The sequence below is a fragment of the Erigeron canadensis genome, chromosome 9 (genome assembly GCF_010389155.1).
Source record: "Erigeron canadensis isolate Cc75 chromosome 9, C_canadensis_v1, whole genome shotgun sequence".
Taxonomy (NCBI): Eukaryota; Viridiplantae; Streptophyta; class Magnoliopsida; order Asterales; family Asteraceae; genus Erigeron; species Erigeron canadensis.
In genome coordinates, this window is record NC_057769.1 from 22,811,235 (window position 1) to 22,830,929 (window position 19,695).

At 32.3% G+C, this 19,695-nt stretch overlaps 1 protein-coding gene across 1 annotated transcript in view; it reads left to right on the forward strand.

The window, feature by feature from the left end:
* LOC122583833 (serine carboxypeptidase-like 13) overlaps positions 1-19,695 on the forward strand; it is a 54,664-nt gene that overhangs the window by 30,742 nt on the left and 4,227 nt on the right. The window contains exons 3-6 of the mRNA XM_043756214.1: positions 13,238-13,314; positions 13,426-13,548; positions 14,216-14,318; positions 18,862-18,899. Of these exons, the coding sequence (XP_043612149.1) occupies positions 13,238-13,314; positions 13,426-13,548; positions 14,216-14,318; positions 18,862-18,899 (341 nt within the window). The remainder of the gene's footprint in view (positions 1-13,237; positions 13,315-13,425; positions 13,549-14,215; positions 14,319-18,861; positions 18,900-19,695) is intronic.

Genomic DNA, 19,695 nt, shown 5'->3' on the forward strand with positions numbered 1-19,695 from the left:
CTAAGAAGGTAAGGTGTAAAAGTAGTGTGGCGGAAACATAAAAATCCTAAAATTTGGTGTCACATATAAGAAGAAAAAAAAAAACTTTGTTAAAATACCATTAAATTCCAAAGATATAACAAATTATATCTACACTAACATAATTTATTTATAGAGGAAGTGGGAAGAGAGGAGGGGTGGGGAATGAATACAACTTAATAAAGTTTTTAATTCAAAATATTTTTAGCAATAAACAAAAGACTTCAACATTGATAAATAATTTATCTAAGTAACTCTTTATTAAAAAAGAGTACAAAGCATTATAGGATAATTGTGGAACAAGAAATGACTATTAGGATGGAAACCCGAGATTACACCTAGACCTGATCGAACCCGACTTGACCCGACCATCATACGGGTTTGTTTTTTATTCACATTAATTATAAATTTGGGTTTCGGTCCAGGTCAGAATAAAACCGAACAAAAACTGCTTAGAACCAAAACCTTAATTGTGTACTTTGTTTTGGGATTTTTAAACTAGCAGGTATTAGGGGAATGTATGTAATGTGTCAAAAAAATAAAAGAATAAAAGATTGATGAGATGTGTAAAAAAAATAAAATTGATAGAGAATGTGAAATTGAAACAAAAACCAAACAGAGAGAAAGGGGTAGTGGTTTAAGTTTGCGTGTATATCTACAATAAGCCAAGTATAAAGCCAAGTATAAGAAATTAGTTATATATGTTGAGAGAGTTATCATACATAAACCTAAAAATTTATTTTTATAATGAGATATTATATTCCAAAGATAATAAAGATAAATGTGATATTTCTTTTGAAAGTTTTATAATAAAAGTTACACGAGCCTATTCTTTAAAATATGGAAAACATAATTTATTTATTTTTAATTTTAAATCTTTGCCATTTATTTTACTAGCAAAACCTTTAGGCTTATGTTTTAGGCATAGTAAAGATTTTCCATGTTGAAACTCTAAAAATATTTCATCGAAAGTATCATATATATGATCCAAAAAGGATCGCACGCGAAGAAAATTGATCAAGCACTAAAGCACCATGGTCCAATATATTTGACCATGAGCCAAACGAGGTTAACCCAAACGGAAGCTTAGGGTGGCATACGAACAAGGAAAGGGAGAGAGAAACAATTTTTGAAAGTTTCTTTCCATTCCACATTGGAAAAGAGATAAAACCTAAAAGTTCTCATCCTTATAAATAGCGGTCTCAATCTCTTTTCCTAACATCCATCTTTTCTTTCCTTCCTAGAATGTCGAAATCCACCTTTATTGGTAGAGGACTCCGACTTTAGCCATCTAGTTATACTTTCACTTGTGAATATTCGTATTCAATATAAGTTGTCGCTAGCACCTTGCTAGCATTGGTAGTTTGCTCGTGTTTTGAGTCTCTTGATGCATCCAAAGTTTGGATTCTTGTTCGAGGAAAGAAGATATTGGATTAGGGTTTTCTTTGCGAGAATAATTTAAATTGGTATTCTACTAAGGTTGTTAGTATTCTTTCTCTTATTTTATTTAATTTAGTTTATATATTTGCATGTATGTGATATTGGTGTTAGGAATTAAAGTTAGTTTAATTATTTTTTTAATCATATTTTGTGCTAATAATTAATTAGATTAGTCATTAATAATTAATTAGATTAATTATCACTTTAACAAATTATGTAGATTAACTTGCTTAGACCAGTAAAAATCAATTAAAATGTTCATAAATTTAATTAATAGTAAGTTGAATTAAAAGTTTTTATATAATTAAATTTTTTAGTTATTTACACTTCAAAACCTTTGTGTTTTAGGAAACGTTTTTGATATTTTTATAAACAATAATGAACATTCAGTTTTATCTACGAAGTTAATAAAATATCTACAGTATATTATATTGGTAGATTCAATATTCTTCACATAATATCTTTATATATAATAAAATTATATATAAAGATAACCACTTATTGACCAATCACAGTTCTTTAATTTTTAAAAGTGAACATCTTTATCTTTATATCTTTATCTTTATATATAATAAAGAAAAATTGTTTTCTAAAACTATTTTTAGAAAAAGTATTATGTGACAAGTCTATATTTTTCTTCAAAAAGATTTTATTTTATTTATGATGTCATATTTAATATTGTAATATATTTAAAGATAAATAGCTAGCTTACTAAATGTTTATTTTAAATTCTTACTTTGTGATTGTGAATTTCTTTTTTATGTTTTGTTAATACAATAAATACTCATACATATATATTATGTTAGTCACTTAATATCTCCGAACCAAGTTATGATATATCAATTACAAAAACTACATATATTCTTTTAACTTTTTTCATTTTATAATTTTAGTTAGTGTCCGGGTTAAACCCGGAATTATTAGCTAGTTAATGATATAATCATTAATCTAATTATAATAAAATTCATAATAATCGTTGTCTAAATATATTGGTCTATTAGTATTTAGAGAAAAATCTCACTAATTTTCACTTTTTTTTTGTTTCCAACAATAATTTACATTTATTATCCATATTATATATATTTAACTTATAATTATTACATTTGTAGTCATTAACTTGAGAATTGTTCTTAACGAGGGTTTAAAACCGTGCATTACACGACATGATTAAATTTTAGTTGATTGCATGTATAAATATTTCACTTTAAAATTCGTTTGGAAAACTCAACGCATTATACATACATATAATAAATGTAAGAAAGAGCACAGGTTCTTACCACGACATATACAAAATGACTTAAGTGAGATTGTGAATGACGAAAAAAAGATAAAAACTTGTTTTACCAACCTTTACGAAATGTTCAATGATCATGGCAGATCCGTGTGAATTTAGCGTGTTGATTGGAGCAGCTCGCATTTTTTCATATATGTACTGTAAACTTGTAGTATAGAATTAAAGAAAAGTTCCAACAACCATCTCTAATAATATCATCACAATTAGAATACTTAAAACTTGTAAGAATAGAAAATGAAATTAGATTATACCTTTCCTTGCCTTGATGAAGGAACTGCGAAAACTAAAGCATACAACAAATAATAAAAATGCTGAAAGTAAACCGAAATTGAAATCAACATTTGTTAGTAAAAAAATTGTATGCTACTTCTAATTCCATACAACTTTACAAATTTCAAATCATTTATTTGTTTCAATTGAAACTACGAATTGAAAGTGGTGATTCAATATTACCATTCATTATCATTTATTTGTTTCAATGAAGAAAAAGGAATATGAAAGAACTTTATTAATGGATGTTCATAATAATCAAAGTTTAACATTTATCAAACCATCTCTATAAACAAGTTTTAACATTTATCATGATCATTAAGAAGAGAGAGGTTGAAGATTTAGAGTTGATTTAAAAACTTAACTTTTATATTGTATATAGATATATATAGATATATAGATTTTTTCATCATTACTATCTAATTATATTATATTATATGGAGTACTATATTAAGGTAAATGGTTGTTAATAGTAACTCGCTTCATCCATGTCGACCCGTATTGTTATTTGGATTTTGTCAAATCGCAACCCGTTCGGGTTTTCTACTACGGGTTATTTCTTAATTTTTTGCATTTTTTTTCCTTTCGGGTTTCCAAATATATATATATATATAATATACTATATTAAGGGAAATGGTTGTGAATAGTAACTCGCTTGCGTGACGAGTTCCTATTCGTTCATGCCATACCCGTATTGTTTGCTTAATAGTATACTTTTTAACTTTTTCATATTCTTTCACTAAATTCTTCATTTTCTTAATTTATCACTAAAGTTTTGTATCTTTATTTTGGCTTTTTCATTTTTTATATTATCACTTTGGGATGAGAAAAATACCCGGAAACTCGCGTCTGACTCGGAACCGACCCGAACTGATCCGCCCGAAGCCCTAACGGGCCAATTCACGAGTCACGTTTTTAGTGCATTTGCGGGTCACGGTTGGCCGGGTTGGGCATGTTGGAATAAACATGATTCGATTCGAGTGATAAAACATCCCCAATCATCCTGTGGAACCTGTAAGAACATTAAAGCATAATTGCTATTGATTTCGGGTTCCCATAACAAGGTGATTGAGTAAGGATGAGATGGGTAATTCGGCTGTGATGTTATGCACGAATTTGAGAGGAGTAAACACACGAATTTGTGTGGGATTATGTGTGTGTGATTAACCTTAACTTAGGGTTAATTACCCTCTATTTATAATGAGAGTAATTACACTTACCACCCTTTAGTAATTACACATTCAACCCCTGTGGTGTTTAATGTGTATACCATTAGTCCTCTTATTTACAATCACCTAATGGGAAACCCTATTCTACGTCTCTAAGAGTAGATACGCTCATCATATATTTACCTAGACATAGGGATTTCATTATCGTCAATTATCATATCAGGAATGATACATGATCAGTGACGGTCACACTAACGTGGTTCCAACATTCTCCCACTTGACCAAGCAATCATTTATCTATGAGTATTCAAATAAGTTCCGGAATAATACTCATTTTGTTTTAAACCGAAATCATAGCCAATAAATACAGTCGTAGAGAAGAACATCAACTCAGAACCCCCACTAGTCAAACTATGACTCAAATTTAAAACTAATAAGCAATGATCAATTGACTAAGACAAATTTTGTTACATAATGTCTTTACACTGTTATGAGCTCGATCTGTAACTAATAGACAAACAAAATCTGAATAAGGAGGAAAATTTTAATTAACATAATAATAATGACCAATAAGTACAATATGCTATCATAATATGTCTTTAAGTAAGCCTCATCTTCGATACGTATCCTACGAAGATTTTAGGAGGAAGACCTTCGGTCATTGGATCCATTAGCATATTTATGTGTAGTTATGTACTCAATACAAAGAACATTTTCCTCAATCCGTTCACATAAAACAAATACTTTGTATCAAGATACATCTCAGCACCAGTTGAACTGTTACTGTTCAAGCAAGTTACGGTAGCTGAGTTATCACAGTAAAACTTCAATGGCCTAATAATAAAGTTGACGACTTTCGATTCCACTGACCAGGTTCTTTAACAACATCTCATGACATGAAATTATGAACGTTCAGACATCATGGTAGACGTTGCAGTCAGTTTCTACTTATGACTCCGTCAAAAGATAGGTTTGCCAGCTAATCACAAATATACATTCAGAATTAGATTTCTTATTGGAATTAGAACATCCCACTACTTCTAAGTTGTCACCACTCCTATAAGTTAATATGTAGTCTTTAGTCCTTTGCAGATATCGTAGAACCTTTTTAGCCATTTTCCAATATGCTAATCCGGGATTATATACTTAACTCCCAAGCATACCGACAATATGAGAGATATCTAGACGAGTACAGACCTGAGCGTACATAATGCTCTCAACTACTTATGAGTAAGGTATCATCCTCATTTGCCCTTTCTTTAATCTCAATTTTCAGACTTTGGAAACAATCACATACATTTCCTTTTTACTAATAGATCTATAGTGGGTGTGTAGTGTGGCATGTTATGGCGTTCTAAGATATGTTCAATATAAGCCTTTTGAGAAAGAACTAGAACATCATTACGCCTATCCCGATATATTTCGATACCTGTGACATTAAAGGCATCACCGAGATCTTTTACGTCGACATTCTGCGAAAAGTAAACGCTTCAACTCATGCAACATATCCAAGTTGTTATTTGCAAGTATATCATCCACGTGCAAAACAAGGATTGTAAATTTACTCCCACTGATCTGGAGATAGGTGCATTAATCCACTTGATTTTTCTTAGGAAGTCTTGTCCTCTTATGACTTCATTAAACTTAACGTACCATTTTAGTGATGCTTGCTTCAACCTGTATATGGACTTATTCAACTTGCAGATCATGTACTATTTACTTTATGGAACTTCAGGTTCACATGTATCCTTCTTAATGCAAGTTTGCATTTAGGAAAGTGGTCTTGACATCCATCTAATGTAACTCTAAATCATAATGAGATACGAATGCCATGATGATCCTTAAGGAATCTTTATGAGACAGGAGATAAGGTCTCTTGATAATCGATTCCTTCCTTTTAAGTAAAGTCCTTTGCAAATGGTTATGGCCTTATAGCGTTTGACGTTTCCATTTGGGTCTAATTTGGTTTTGAAGATCCATTTACAACTTATAAATTTGGATTCTTCAAGAAATTCAACAAAGTCCCAAACGACATTATGCTATATGGAATTAAGCTCTCAAATTTTGGATTCATTCCACTAAGCAGCAAGATCGCTATTAATGGCTTCTTAATAAGAGGTAGGATCAATAAGCTTTCAAATGTCCTCAACTTCAGTTAAATAATGAAATCATCAAAGTTATGGTCTTCCGTGACCTAGATGATCTCCTGAGTTGATTTTCAGGTTTAGTACAGAAGATGCTTTAGCATTAGTAGTAAGATGCTTTGCTTTAGCATTATTAATAAGATGCTTTATCATTAGTAGTATTCTAATTAGGAGGTTTAGAATTCTGATAAAGAAGGTGGATCAGTGACATTTTAGGAGCAGCGTTGGGTACAAGAGGAGTTATCGGAGGAGTAATAATAACCGACGAGTGGTTCCCCCCGCTTCTTGTACTTCTTGCAAATCTTAAGTTATGATTTGTCGTGCTCCCACTGATCTCTTAGTTTTCATGAAATGTGACATACTGCGTGTCAATAATGCTAGTAGAGTAGGAAAGACAGTAAGATTAATAACCGATAAAGAAACAGGTAAGGGATTTAGGATCCAGTTTCTTTAAGTTAGGGTTATAGAGTTATGCTTTGGCAGTACAACCTCATACGTTCATATAACTCAGACTCAGTTTCCTTTCTGTCCATGAGTCTTAAGGACAGATTCTAATGGAACACTTATTGAGTATATGAACAGCTGTGCGTAAGGCCTCAGTCCAAAGGAAAGTAGGTAAGTTAGTGTTGACAAACATACTTTTCACCATGTCCATTAAGGTTCTATTTCTCCTTTTAGCAACATAAAATTTTGTTGAGGAGAACCAAACATGGTATATTGGTTACTTATGTTTTGTTCCTTTCAAAAGTTATGGAAAGGATTAAGAGCTTAACCAATATCAATATGTCAACCATAATACTCACCTCCTCTATCTGATCTCACAAATTTTATTTTATGATCAAGTTGATTTAAAACCAAAATTACAAGATCAATAAAAGTCTCTAAGGGTTCATATCAAATATAGGTGCATATAATGTGAATAATCGTTAATGATTCTAATAAATGATGCATGGATGGGGGATAGGGGCCACTAACATCAGAGTGAATTATTTCCAACAAGTTGGAACTTCTAGTGGCTCCTTTCTTAATCCCTTAAGCCATTGAATACGTGTTTCAAAATCACAAAAGTCAAGAGAATGTAATATTCCATCCTTTATGAGTCGTATCATGCAAACTCGTGAGATGTGACTAAGGTATTTATGCCACTACATGGAGTAATTCTCTTACTAGTAAAACCTCTATAAATTAATAATGTCGGGACCGAGGTTTTTATAAATTTATCGAGATATTACTATATCAATAAATTAATAAATTATTAATTTAAAGATGTCCATGTATGACCTTCAAAAATTCCCTTTTAAATTTTCATTTTCAATTTATGTTCACACATTAAATTAAATGAACTTGTCAAGTGCATTGTTTTAAGTTAAAGATAGATAGTTCAATGTACATGATTCTAGAATTTTCATTATAATATGCCAAACGATAAATTTTAAAATCACATAAACTATGGCTTCTAAACTAAAAGGTGTAAAGAAATCAACCATGACCAATCAACAAAGAAAATTGTTATGCAAGCATAAGAGAAATCATCAAGGGTGTACTTAACAAGATTTGGTGTAGTGGGGTGACAAAACTTTCGATCAGAAAGTTAGTCAAACTACAATATCAAAAACTCTCAAGAGATTATCGGCTACAATACTTCACAACTTTTTGTTACAATACAAGAAGATAATGTCTCAAGTCTTAAATGCAATGAGAAAATTTAAAGATGAACTCAATCTAGATTCCAAGTTCAAAAAAAAAAAAAAACAATCTATAGATTCATTTTTGCGAGAAAATTTAAAGATGAACTCAATATAGATTCCAAGTTCAAAAAAAAAAAAACAATCTATAGATTCATTTTTGCTAGACAATGTTAGAATTTTAAAATATTTAAGTAATTATTAATTTATAGTTTTATTGGGACTAATATATATACATTGGGGTTTCAAAAAAATCATTATCTTATTATTTTATTGATTGAGGTCCAATTTTGTACTGGTCCCAAGTTGGGACCGGACAAATTATTAGTTTTATCGAGTATTAAATTATAGAGGTTCTACTGTAATTAGTTAGGTGATTTTGTCTTTGTTTTAGTTATGTCATCAATATTAGGAGACAACAAAGACTATAAGAAATTATGATCTAGTTCTAAGTTACACAACAATTCATCAAAGAAACTATGACCAAGAAATTCATTATTATGAGTAATGGCAATCTCGTCGTAACCATGAATAATTACACAACTTTCAAGGTCTTAAACTAGAGAAATAGATACAAGGTTCCGAGAAATTCTCGGTACGCATAAGGTATCCACTAGTCTAATACACTTTCAAGTGTTTATATGTAAATCATAAGTCTCCATGGTTTCGACATATAAGAGATCAACCCTTCCAACTCTAAGCTTTCTTTGGTCATTTGATAGCTTCTGAATTGTATGGAATCCTTATGTTGAGTTAATCAAATGAACCATAGAACTATAATCACTCACACATGTATTAGAAGATACATTAAACATAAATAAATAAAATATTACATGAAATAAGTTACCTTTATTAGCTAGCAGTTCCTTGAAATTAAGGCAATCTGGGCACAATGAGAATTTGCAGTTAGGATTGCTAGTCAAGGACTTAAAGCTAAAGGCAATAGCACCATGATTATCCTTTTGAACTTTATTTGCAGTCTTATTATTGTCATATCTTTCCTGTTAATGGAATTAGCAGTGGTAGTAAGGTGAACAAATTTAGGTTGGCCCAACTTAAGGCGACCATTTTTCTTGCACACACATTGCTATTCGTTCACTCATCAACCATTTATCCTTCATAGCATTATATCTAATTTTGAAGGTGTCGGAATGAGCAAGCAATGAGGTCATCATAAAATGCATAAGAAAATTGTCAGAGACTTCCATTTTAGGACTCTTAAACTTATGAGTCATGTCAGTCATATTCATTATGTGTTCACAAATACTGCTATTTCCTTTGTATTTAAGCTACTTGCATACGCCTTATACATTCCCTCAGATACTATGATTGATGAAGTTCCTGACCATCATTAGTAACAAGTGATTTGCCCTTTCCCTCTTTCTTAAAAATTTGCTTTATGAGCTGCGGAAAAGTTAGCAGTAATAGCAGTGGGTTCATTATGGCGAATGACATAGTCAAGGTCTAGCATCTCCAGAGTTAGAGGTAATTAATCTTTTCATGAAGCAAAGTTTGCATCAATAAGTGGCTTAATGCCTAAGTTAGGTACTATAGTGGAAATAAGGAGGATACAGATTTAGGATACAAGTAATAGAAGATTAATAAAGTAATGCCTAAAACTAAGGGCAATTAGATTATAGTGACATAATTAGCTATCTAAGGCAGACTAAGCAATATCTATAAAACTAATGGAACTAAAGTAATGTCTAAACTTAACTAAGGGCTAATAATAATGTTCCTTATAATAACATAATTAGATATTCAAGGCTTATTAAGTAATGTCTCTAAAAGTAATGGAACTAACGTAATGCCTAAATACGTAAGAGGCTAAAGTAATGTTCCTAAAAGTAATGAGACTAAGACCATTATACTAATGAAGCCAATGATAGGTAACCTATTGTAAACACCAAAACAATAAGTTGACATAAGGCTCTACTTAGATTTACATCACCTTTAGGCAGAAGTAACTAATATCTAAGTACACATGAGCATTAGGGTCATGCGGCACAACGCTTATCTTTTGACCATTGGGCACAAAATTAAGAATCGTGTATCTTATGCATGAAAAATATTCCTTTTAGCACACAAAGTGTATTAAATCACCTTTGGGCAGAATCAATATACTTAGTGTTCATTATCCAAAAGGAAAAAAAAACACACCATGAGAATCATATTTGACCTTTGGGCACAAATGATGAAACCATGTACATTAGTGCGAAGCCCCCACACATTACGGGGGTCCGGGGGCAGCGCCCCTGGGAGCAGGGTCCAAAGGGCAGAGCCCCTGGCGGGGATCGAAGTCATCATAAGCTATATTTTTGAAAAATTAGAGACAAATTCAGCCACAAAATTATAGGGTAAAATAGTAAGCACGAACACATTCATCAGCTAAGATCATCTTCAGTATACATAAACTTAAGTAATAACTTGCGATCAAGTAAGCACAAAGTTAGGTAATAGTTCGTGATAACATAAGCACGAAGTCATCATAAGTCGTGTTGACATTGGAACGAAAATATCACTAAGTCGTGAGGACATAAGCACGAAGATATCATAAAGTCGTGACGATGTCAGCACGAAGATGTCATACACTCGTGATGACGTAAGCACGAGCTTGTAGTTAATTCGTGTATAGAGATAAGCTAAAGTTCGTGTGATCACATAAGCGTGAAGGTGACGTAAGCACGAAGATTACGTAAGCGCGAAGATCAGCAGAAACCACGATGACGTCAGCGCGAAGATGACATCAGCGCGCGAAGATGACGTCAGCGTGAAGTGGTCTTTAGTCCATGATGACGTCAGCGCGAGGATGACGTCAGCACGAAGTAGGCTTTAGTTCTTGATGACGTCAGCACGAACTCGTGATGACATCAGCACAAAGTTCTTATTCTGCAGATTTTTAGTTAGCGAAATTCATCAAATTTGAACCGAATCACGACTTATTGTTCGTAACGAGGCTCTGATACCACATGTTAGAATAAACATGATTCGATTCGAGTGATAAAACATCCCCAATCATCCTGTGGAACCTGTAAGAACATTAAAGCATAATTGCTATTGATTTCGGGTTCCCATAACAAGGTGATTGAGTAAGGATGAGATGGGTAATTCGGCTGTGATGTTATGCACGAATTTGAGAGGAGTAAACACACGAATTTGTGTGGGATTATGTGTGTGTGATTAACCTTAACTTAGGGTTAATTACCCTCTATTTATAATGAGGGTAGTTACACTTACCACCCTTTAGTAATTACACATTCAACCCCTGTGGTGTTTAATGTGTATACCATTAGTCCTCTTATTTAGAATCACCTAATGGGAAACCCTATTCTACGTCTCTAAGAGTAAATACGCTCATCATATATTTACCTAGACATAGGGATTTCATTATCGTCAATTATCATATCAGGAATGATAGATGATCAGTGACGGTCACACTAACGTGGTTCCAAGAGGGCCGGGCCGGGTGAAGCCATAAACTGAAAAATTGTGAAGGAAACCCGCGACCCGCCTGAACCGACCCGACCCGACCTGAGCCTTCACGGGTCGGGACCTGTGCACATTCCTATTATCACTAAACCTATTTTCATTTTATATTTTATCCCCTAAGTTTTAGTATTTTTCGTAGCTTTTCCATTTTTATCACTGAACCTTTAAAAAAAATAATTTCTCTAACGTTTTGGTTTTTTATAATTTGCCACTAAAGTTTTGGTTTCTTATAATTTAGCTATCAACCTATTTTTCATTTATATTTTAACCACTAAACTTTTATAATGCTTTTATCTCTAACCTCATTTTTAGTCTTTTATACATTGGTTACCAACTTTTTACCATTTTATATTTTTATTTTGAGCTTTTTATTTCCCTTTTGGTTAGAATTATTGTCCTTTTTCTATCACATTCAGACTCACAATTGTACAACGAAACGTTTGATTTAGTTTTCTTTCTAACCTATTATTCTTAAAAAAAGGTTAATAGAGGTGGGGTGGGGGATTCTAGCTCGGGTACCACGATTAGATAGCCATTGACTCACCCCGTATGAGCAATATGATGTCGGTACAATACCTTCATCACAATCCCCACATGATCTGGGCACTCCGAAGGATCTAGGCAGCGTCTTTTGAACTTTACATGTGAGTTTAGGCTTCATTGGTAACGGGTACCTTCGAAGAATTGACATGTGCTCATGCCTAGTGCCTATTAAATCTAAACTAACTAGTTAAATAATAAATAACAAGCCAATGATGGCCAGCTCAGCTGGTCAGAGACACTCCCGGTTTAACTTAACGTCTTGAGTTCGATCATCATGGATGGTAAACCTTGGGGTTTTTAATCTCTGAATACTTGTAACGACCCATAGTCAACATATCGTTGTCTAGGGTACGTGCAAAGCTTCACCATTATTCGGTGTGGTTTTCCATGATATATCGCATTCCGACTTAATGTTCGAAAAAAAATAATAAATTACAATTTATATTCTAATCCTTTACAATATGACTGCATCCTCATGGATGGCAAACCTTGGGGCTTTTAATCTCTAAATACTTATAATAGTCCATAATCAACATATCGTTGTCTAGGGTACGTGCAAGACTTGATCATTATTCGGTGAGGTTTTTTTGATATCACATCTCGACTGAATGTTTGAAAAAAATAATAAATTACAATTTATATTCTAATCCTTTACAATATAACTGCCTAAGCCGGTATAATGAAAAAAAGAACAAGTCTAATAGCAAGTTAGCAACGTGTGAAGTTATTATCTCTAAGTTGTCCACATTTTTTTTAAGGTGAATTTCGCTTGAGAACTTCGTGTCGCGATTCGACAGCGGAAGGTCTAGCATACGTTGTTTTAATCGGGTCCGCGCTAGAGAGTTCTCTCGAAGTAGAAATGCCTATTTTTCAAATACCCGATGGGGGAAAAACCCCCTACTAATCCGCCCGAAGGCATGACGATCAATAGGGGCAAACCCTGCCCCCTCAGACTTGAATCTGGGTATATCCAAGCCAAGCCTTCATAGAAGGACTTCCTATGTACTTCCCAAGACTTGAACCCAAGACCTCCTGCTTGTAAGACAAATACTCAACCACTTGATCTAATTAGATATGCTCTATACTAAGTGTACTGAGTGTGGTATATAAAGGCAGATACCATGGCAGTTAACACAGTTTATAATCTAGCTAGCTAGTATATAATTTAATGAACTATTTTCGTAGGTCCATTGAGTTTTAATTTGGAAAATTCATGGAAGAAGAACATTACATTCGACTTGAATCCAAATTCATGGACAAAGGTTTATATCGTGTCTCTTTAATTTCTTCGATTTGCTGAAACATTAGTTATAACTTGTTGATCATATAAATTAATATGGTTATATTTGACATATAATTTCAAACATCCACAGATGGCTAATATGATATTCTTAGATGCACCTGCTGGAACTGGATTTTCATATGCTAAAACATGGGAAGCATTGAAGAGTAGCGATTCCATTTTAGCTTTAGACATTTACGAGTTTTTGAAGAAGGTTAGATGCTCGTATATAGATGTTATGGGTTGGTATCAAGTATAAAAAAATGAAAAAAGTTATTTAATCAGTCGCATGCAATAATAATATGAATAAAGTTATCTATACTCCTATATAAAGATTATGCACCCCTCTCAAAATAAAAATAGTTACTTATATGCAACATACCAAAATTACTAAATTGCCCCTTAATAAAAATCCACTATGGAAAGAGTTTTATAAATTACCAATTTTACCTTTAATGAATTAATTTACACTATAAACCCTTATTTTAATATTTAACACTTTAAACCCTTATCTTCTAAAACTTTTCACTATCACAATTACATCAACCTACACCACTTGACACCGCCACCACTACCAACAGTACCATCACCGCCACCACTAGACCGTCTTCTACACCACCGCCGCCGCATTGCGCGGGTACCATGCTCGTATCTATATAATCTTATAGTCAATTACAATAAATGTACATATTATACTACACAATATAATTAACCTAACTGGTATGCCTCTAAATCAATCTAATCATAGGATGATGACATGTGAAAAAATTAGGGGGCAAGATTAAGAAAGAGAATTAGTGGAATACTCATGTCAAATTCTTAAAGTTTTAGATTGATTTTTAGGCATATGAATTTGATTGATTAATTATTTTCCTATACAGTGGCTGTTGGAACATCCTAAGTTTCAAAGAAATCCGCTATACGTGTCTGGAATTTCTTACATGGGCCTTCTCATACCGATTGTCGTTTCAGAGATATACAATGGTAAGTTCTTTTAAGGGTAGAAATGTTGTTCATTATGCTCTCTCTAAACACCGAACAATCAATTGATCACTACCATACTACTAATTAATGGATTTCAAATATAGAGCACATATATACATGTAAGTTTTAATTAATTCAGTTAGTTTAGTGAGTAAGTTTGATTTAATTATCGAAAATGAATAATAATCATAAATTATATACCTAAAAATCAGATGCATATATAACACGAAAACATGTTAAATGATGAAGTGTTTAACGTGTATTTAGGTTTAGGGCAATGATATATGTTAGTTTTGATTTTTTTTTTTTACCAACACTATATATGCATATGTACCAATTAGGGTATATTTTTATAGATTTATCATAAATAATAGTATGAATATCGTTACTTTTTAGCTTTAAGTTTATAGGTCTTTTCATCATTACTCATTAGTTAATACAATAAAAATTAAACAAAAAAATGAAGAAAATCAGAAATTTATGAAAGAAATGAGAATGATCAAAAGCTAGAGAGTTAAAGAGGTAAAAAACCAAACCCAAGTGGTCACGCCATAATCATATAGGTCTACAGACGAAAGTTATAGGTCACGGACTCAAACCTAATGGAGATTCTATATCTTGTGATCCATTTATAAAAATGGTGCTTTAACAAGCGTAAATTCTTTGCTTGTGTTATGGATATCAAGAAAATACAGAAGGCATAAAATAATTGACTTTATGTCTACATGACTCCTCTAAACCCTCAAAGTGAGTTGTGACTCATGGTATGCCTCCTATAGAAAGTAAGTAAACGCTTGTTGTCGTCTTTACGGGTTTTGAGTCCTGATACCTCAACGATGTATAAATAAAGTTAAGATGTAGACAACCTTATCCCTATCACGATGGTGTAGATAGGTTGTTTTCAGGTTCTATATAAGATTGAAAAGGACATCCAGCATTGCAAGATATGAGGATAGTGTTGGAGTGTGATCATGTTAATTATAAAACGTATGTCTGGAAATAATTTAAGCCTACGAGGTCACACGAAATGACAGTGTAACTCTATATTATTAATTAGTATATTAAAGTAACATATTAATTAAAATATAATCACAAATTATTAATTAAACTAATTAAAGGGTTAATTATATTTAATTAATTAAAGAGGAGTTGTTGGATTGAAATTAGGAATTAGAGTTGTTTCCTAATTCCATCCATAGGGGGCCAAAATTTTAAGGGTTCTAGAACCCTTAGGATTGCTTGTTCACCAAGGTAAAAACCCTTACATATTAGCCTATATATAGAGAGCTAATTCCAAGGGTTTTTCACACATAATTTGCAAAGCAAATTTCTCTCCCCTCTCTTGCGACTGAAACCCACTCCCAAAGGGTTTTGGTTTTTCGGTTTTTAGCTAGGAAAAAAAGTTTTCGGTTTTAGCTAGGGTTTTGATTTAGAGGGTTTAAACAAAAGGTTGTTTGGTTTGTGATTTGGGTACTAGCATACAATATACGGGGTGCCTAGTGTGCGATCGTAGAGGGATTTTACTTTAAACCCTAATTCATCATAATAATAATACTTATTATTTATTGGAACTTTGCATAAGGTACACATCTCAATATTCTTTGTTAATTAATTTGATTGCATATATGTTTCAATTCTTCTGTTGCGTATACTTGTGATTATATGTGTTTATATATGTCATATTCTAACAGATAGAACCTTTGACCTCTGTCAGGGAAAGGGTCTTAAGCACTTATCATTTTAAAAAGTAAGAACCTAATGTTGTCTTCCATGGGTTTTGGCACCCAATACCTCTACGGTGTATGAGAGAGATTAAGAAGTAGACAGCCTTAAACCTATCACAATGGTGTAAATAGGCTGTTTTCAGGTTATATCTAAGATTAATAGAGGACCTTCAATTTTACAAAGTATGATGATAGATACCTAAACCTCTGTTTTCGAAGGTAGAGGTATTTATCCAACCATCCTATGATTTTTTTAAAACTGATACTATTTGTGAATGTTGATTAACTCTTTATTAGTGTACCGCCCATATTTTTTTCTAATTTTAACTTTTAAACATTATTTTGACATCTAACATAGATAAATAGTTTAATATTCGATTGATGACCGGGAATGCTTATTTGTTTACGAAATATGTATTACTCGTGAAAAATTTATAAATAACCAACTCATAAAGTCATATGACCAGCTAACCCGTCAACACTTTTGACCCCAAAAAGTAACTCAATTGATTCAAAACTAACTCATTTGGAAGATTTGAAATTAAACTCACTTGACCCAAAACCAATGTATATGACTTGTTAATCTGCCGACCCATGTATTAATCAGGCCGACAACCCGGGTTGACCCAGATTGTGTACGGATTGAAATTTATAACCTAAAACTTCTATTGGATCAAATAAGAATATTTCCAACTTGTCAACACGATCCAGGTGAGGTATAAACATTTGGGGTTCAAAGGTCTACGCCTCACATAGGCATAATTTTTTTTTCCATTTTTATATTTTTAAACATTTATTTTGACATCATAACATAGATAGTATGACTTGGTGACATCATAACTTAACTTCTTGAGAACAGTTCACACATTCCATTGAATACCATAACTGGTCGGTTGGAATAAAACCGATTGTTGCAACAACAACCACTTTATCAAACTGTCAAAATAAAAATGTTTATACATTAGAATGTTAAAAAGCTAGTTATAAATTCGAAAGAAAGTTATGTTAAAAAGTAATCTAATCAAAAAAAAAAATCACAAACAATGAATACTTACATGTTCGTCCATCAGGATCATCTTAATACTACCTATGTTATTAACATCTCCATATAGAGGTTGCTTCCATAGCCGCAAAATTCTTACCGTTATCGTACATGGCTTATTATTTGGACGCAAAAATCTAATTGAAACATGGTTTAGTGAAGCCATGCTAAAATTGATATGTTATGTGTTTACGTTTTGAAATACCTTAAAACTAAATAGAAGTGGCCTTATATAAGCACAGACATGCAAGGAAGTAACCGCCACACGCAATACACAAACAGTTACACATTCAAATTTTCAAAAATTTGAACTTCTTGAAAGCATAACTAATCCATTTTTGAAAATTTGAACTTCTTATAAAAGTAACTAATCCATAGACCTTCCAAGAAGCAATATTGTAATGATTTTTGGACTTTCTTGCAATTTTAAGAATGCCACATAGGCAATAACTAACAAATTTTGAAGTGAGATTTATATAATGTAGGGATTTGATGCAACATATAGAAATAGATTAAATCTTAAATGTATATATTTTTATCAGTATACTTTTCATTAAATATTATTAGATGTATATTTGCACGTTATGGTGACAATGGTGGTAGTGTCAGCGATGTAGTTGTGTCGACGACGGGTAGTGGGAGTTGCGGCCACGGCGCCGGGTGATCAAGGTGGCAACAATAGTGGTGTAGTTATTAGTGGTAAAAGTAATTGGTGTAAAATGTGGAATTGATGGTAGTGGCGCCGACGTGGTAGTGGGTGTGATGGTGGAGACGACAAGTGGTATCACTGACAATGGTGGTGGCGACAACAGTGACGACGGTGGTGGCGCCAACAACGACGACGGCAGTAGCCCCTTCCAACCGTCTATGCTTTCCATTGCAAGACTCATACCGATTAGTATAAAGGTCTTTTTGAACCGAGTCACCCCCAAACTATAAATATTTAATTTCTAGCTCTGACAATGCAAGTAAAACCTTTACATTTGGTGTATAAAAGTAAACCATCATCATAAAATTCTATTTAACTAACATATATTTTTATATCATTTCACATGTGAATGAACAAAAAAAATAGGTGAACAAATATATAATTTAAGAGTTCTCATGGTTCTTACAAAAAAAATGGTTCTCAAAATAAGGAAAAGTTATTTTAAGAACCTTTTTTTTTTGCGAGAACCTTTGAGAACTTTTCAAATCAAGCTCAACCGATGATTATTCTTTACATGAAAACTGTTTTTTGATCGTTTACTGAATAACTTATGTGTAATTATGAAGTTTATATTTGTGTGAAGGCATGGATTATCATCCGTTATACAATTATGTGGAGATTTGGATTATTGATCATATGTGCATGAATATTGCTATGATCTCGATCACATGTAATCATAGCAATATTCGTGCACATGTGATCAAAAATACAAATCTCCACATAATTGTATAACGGATGATAATCCATGCTCCACATAATTATAAACTTCAAAATTACACATAAGTTATTCAGTAAACAATCAAAAAACAATTTTCTAGTAAAGAACAATCATCGGTTGGACTTGATTTGAAAAGTTCTCAGAGGTTCTTGCAAAAAAAAAAAAGTTCTCAAAATAACTTTACCCTATATATATATATATATATATATATATTGATACACGACGATTTTCATGAGAATGGTGATTTTCAATAAAAAAACCTATTGTCTTATTTGTTTTATTTTAATAATTATTTTATTTTAACTGAAACTTATATATTTATTTACTTTATATTTTTTTTTCATTTGCAGGTAATGAATGTGGTCATGAGCCAATTATGAATTTTAAAGTGAGTCCTTAATTTGAATAACCTATATAACATATATACGTTGTTAACAGATCCATCTGCTTAGGATTGTAAAGAGGATTCATCGTTTTAATTACTTTGATGGGTTCGATTCTTACACTGCATTCTTTAGTTATTTTTACAATAGAAAGGGAAGGTTTTAAAGTGTTTAAAGATTAAGGGTATATTTGGCAAAATTAGTTGCAACCTCAAGGTTTTAAAGATTAAGGGTATATTTGGCAAAATTAGTTGCAATTTCAAGGTTTTAAAGATTAAGGGTATGTTTGGCAAAATTAGTTGTAGCTTGTAGCTATAAGTTGTAGCTTTTTGTTGGAGTTGTAAGTTGTAGCTTTTTTTTAATGTGTTTGGTTTGGTAGTTGTAGCTGCTAACTTCAAGAGATATTTGTGTAGCTTTTAAAGATTAAAAACTTCATTGAAAAGCTAAAGCTCCTGAAATGCTACTTTCAAGTAGCGTTTCATTTTGGAGCTTTTTCTTTCAAATAAGAGCTAAAGCTAGTTGCATCCAAACTATGTTTGGCACAAGCTTTTCGTGAGCTTTTCAGGAGATTTAGATTTTTATTTTAAACTAAAAGCTCCTAAAATATTAAAAGCTTTATCGAAAAAGCTAAAGCTCATGAAACGCTACTTCAAGTAGCGTTTCATTTTCGAGCTGTTTCTTTCAAATAAAAGTTAAAACTAGTTGTATCCAAACAAAACTTTTAACATTTTAAAAACTTTTAGTTTAAAATTAAAAGCTAAAGCTCTTGAAAAGCTTGTACCAAACATAGTCGTAGTCATT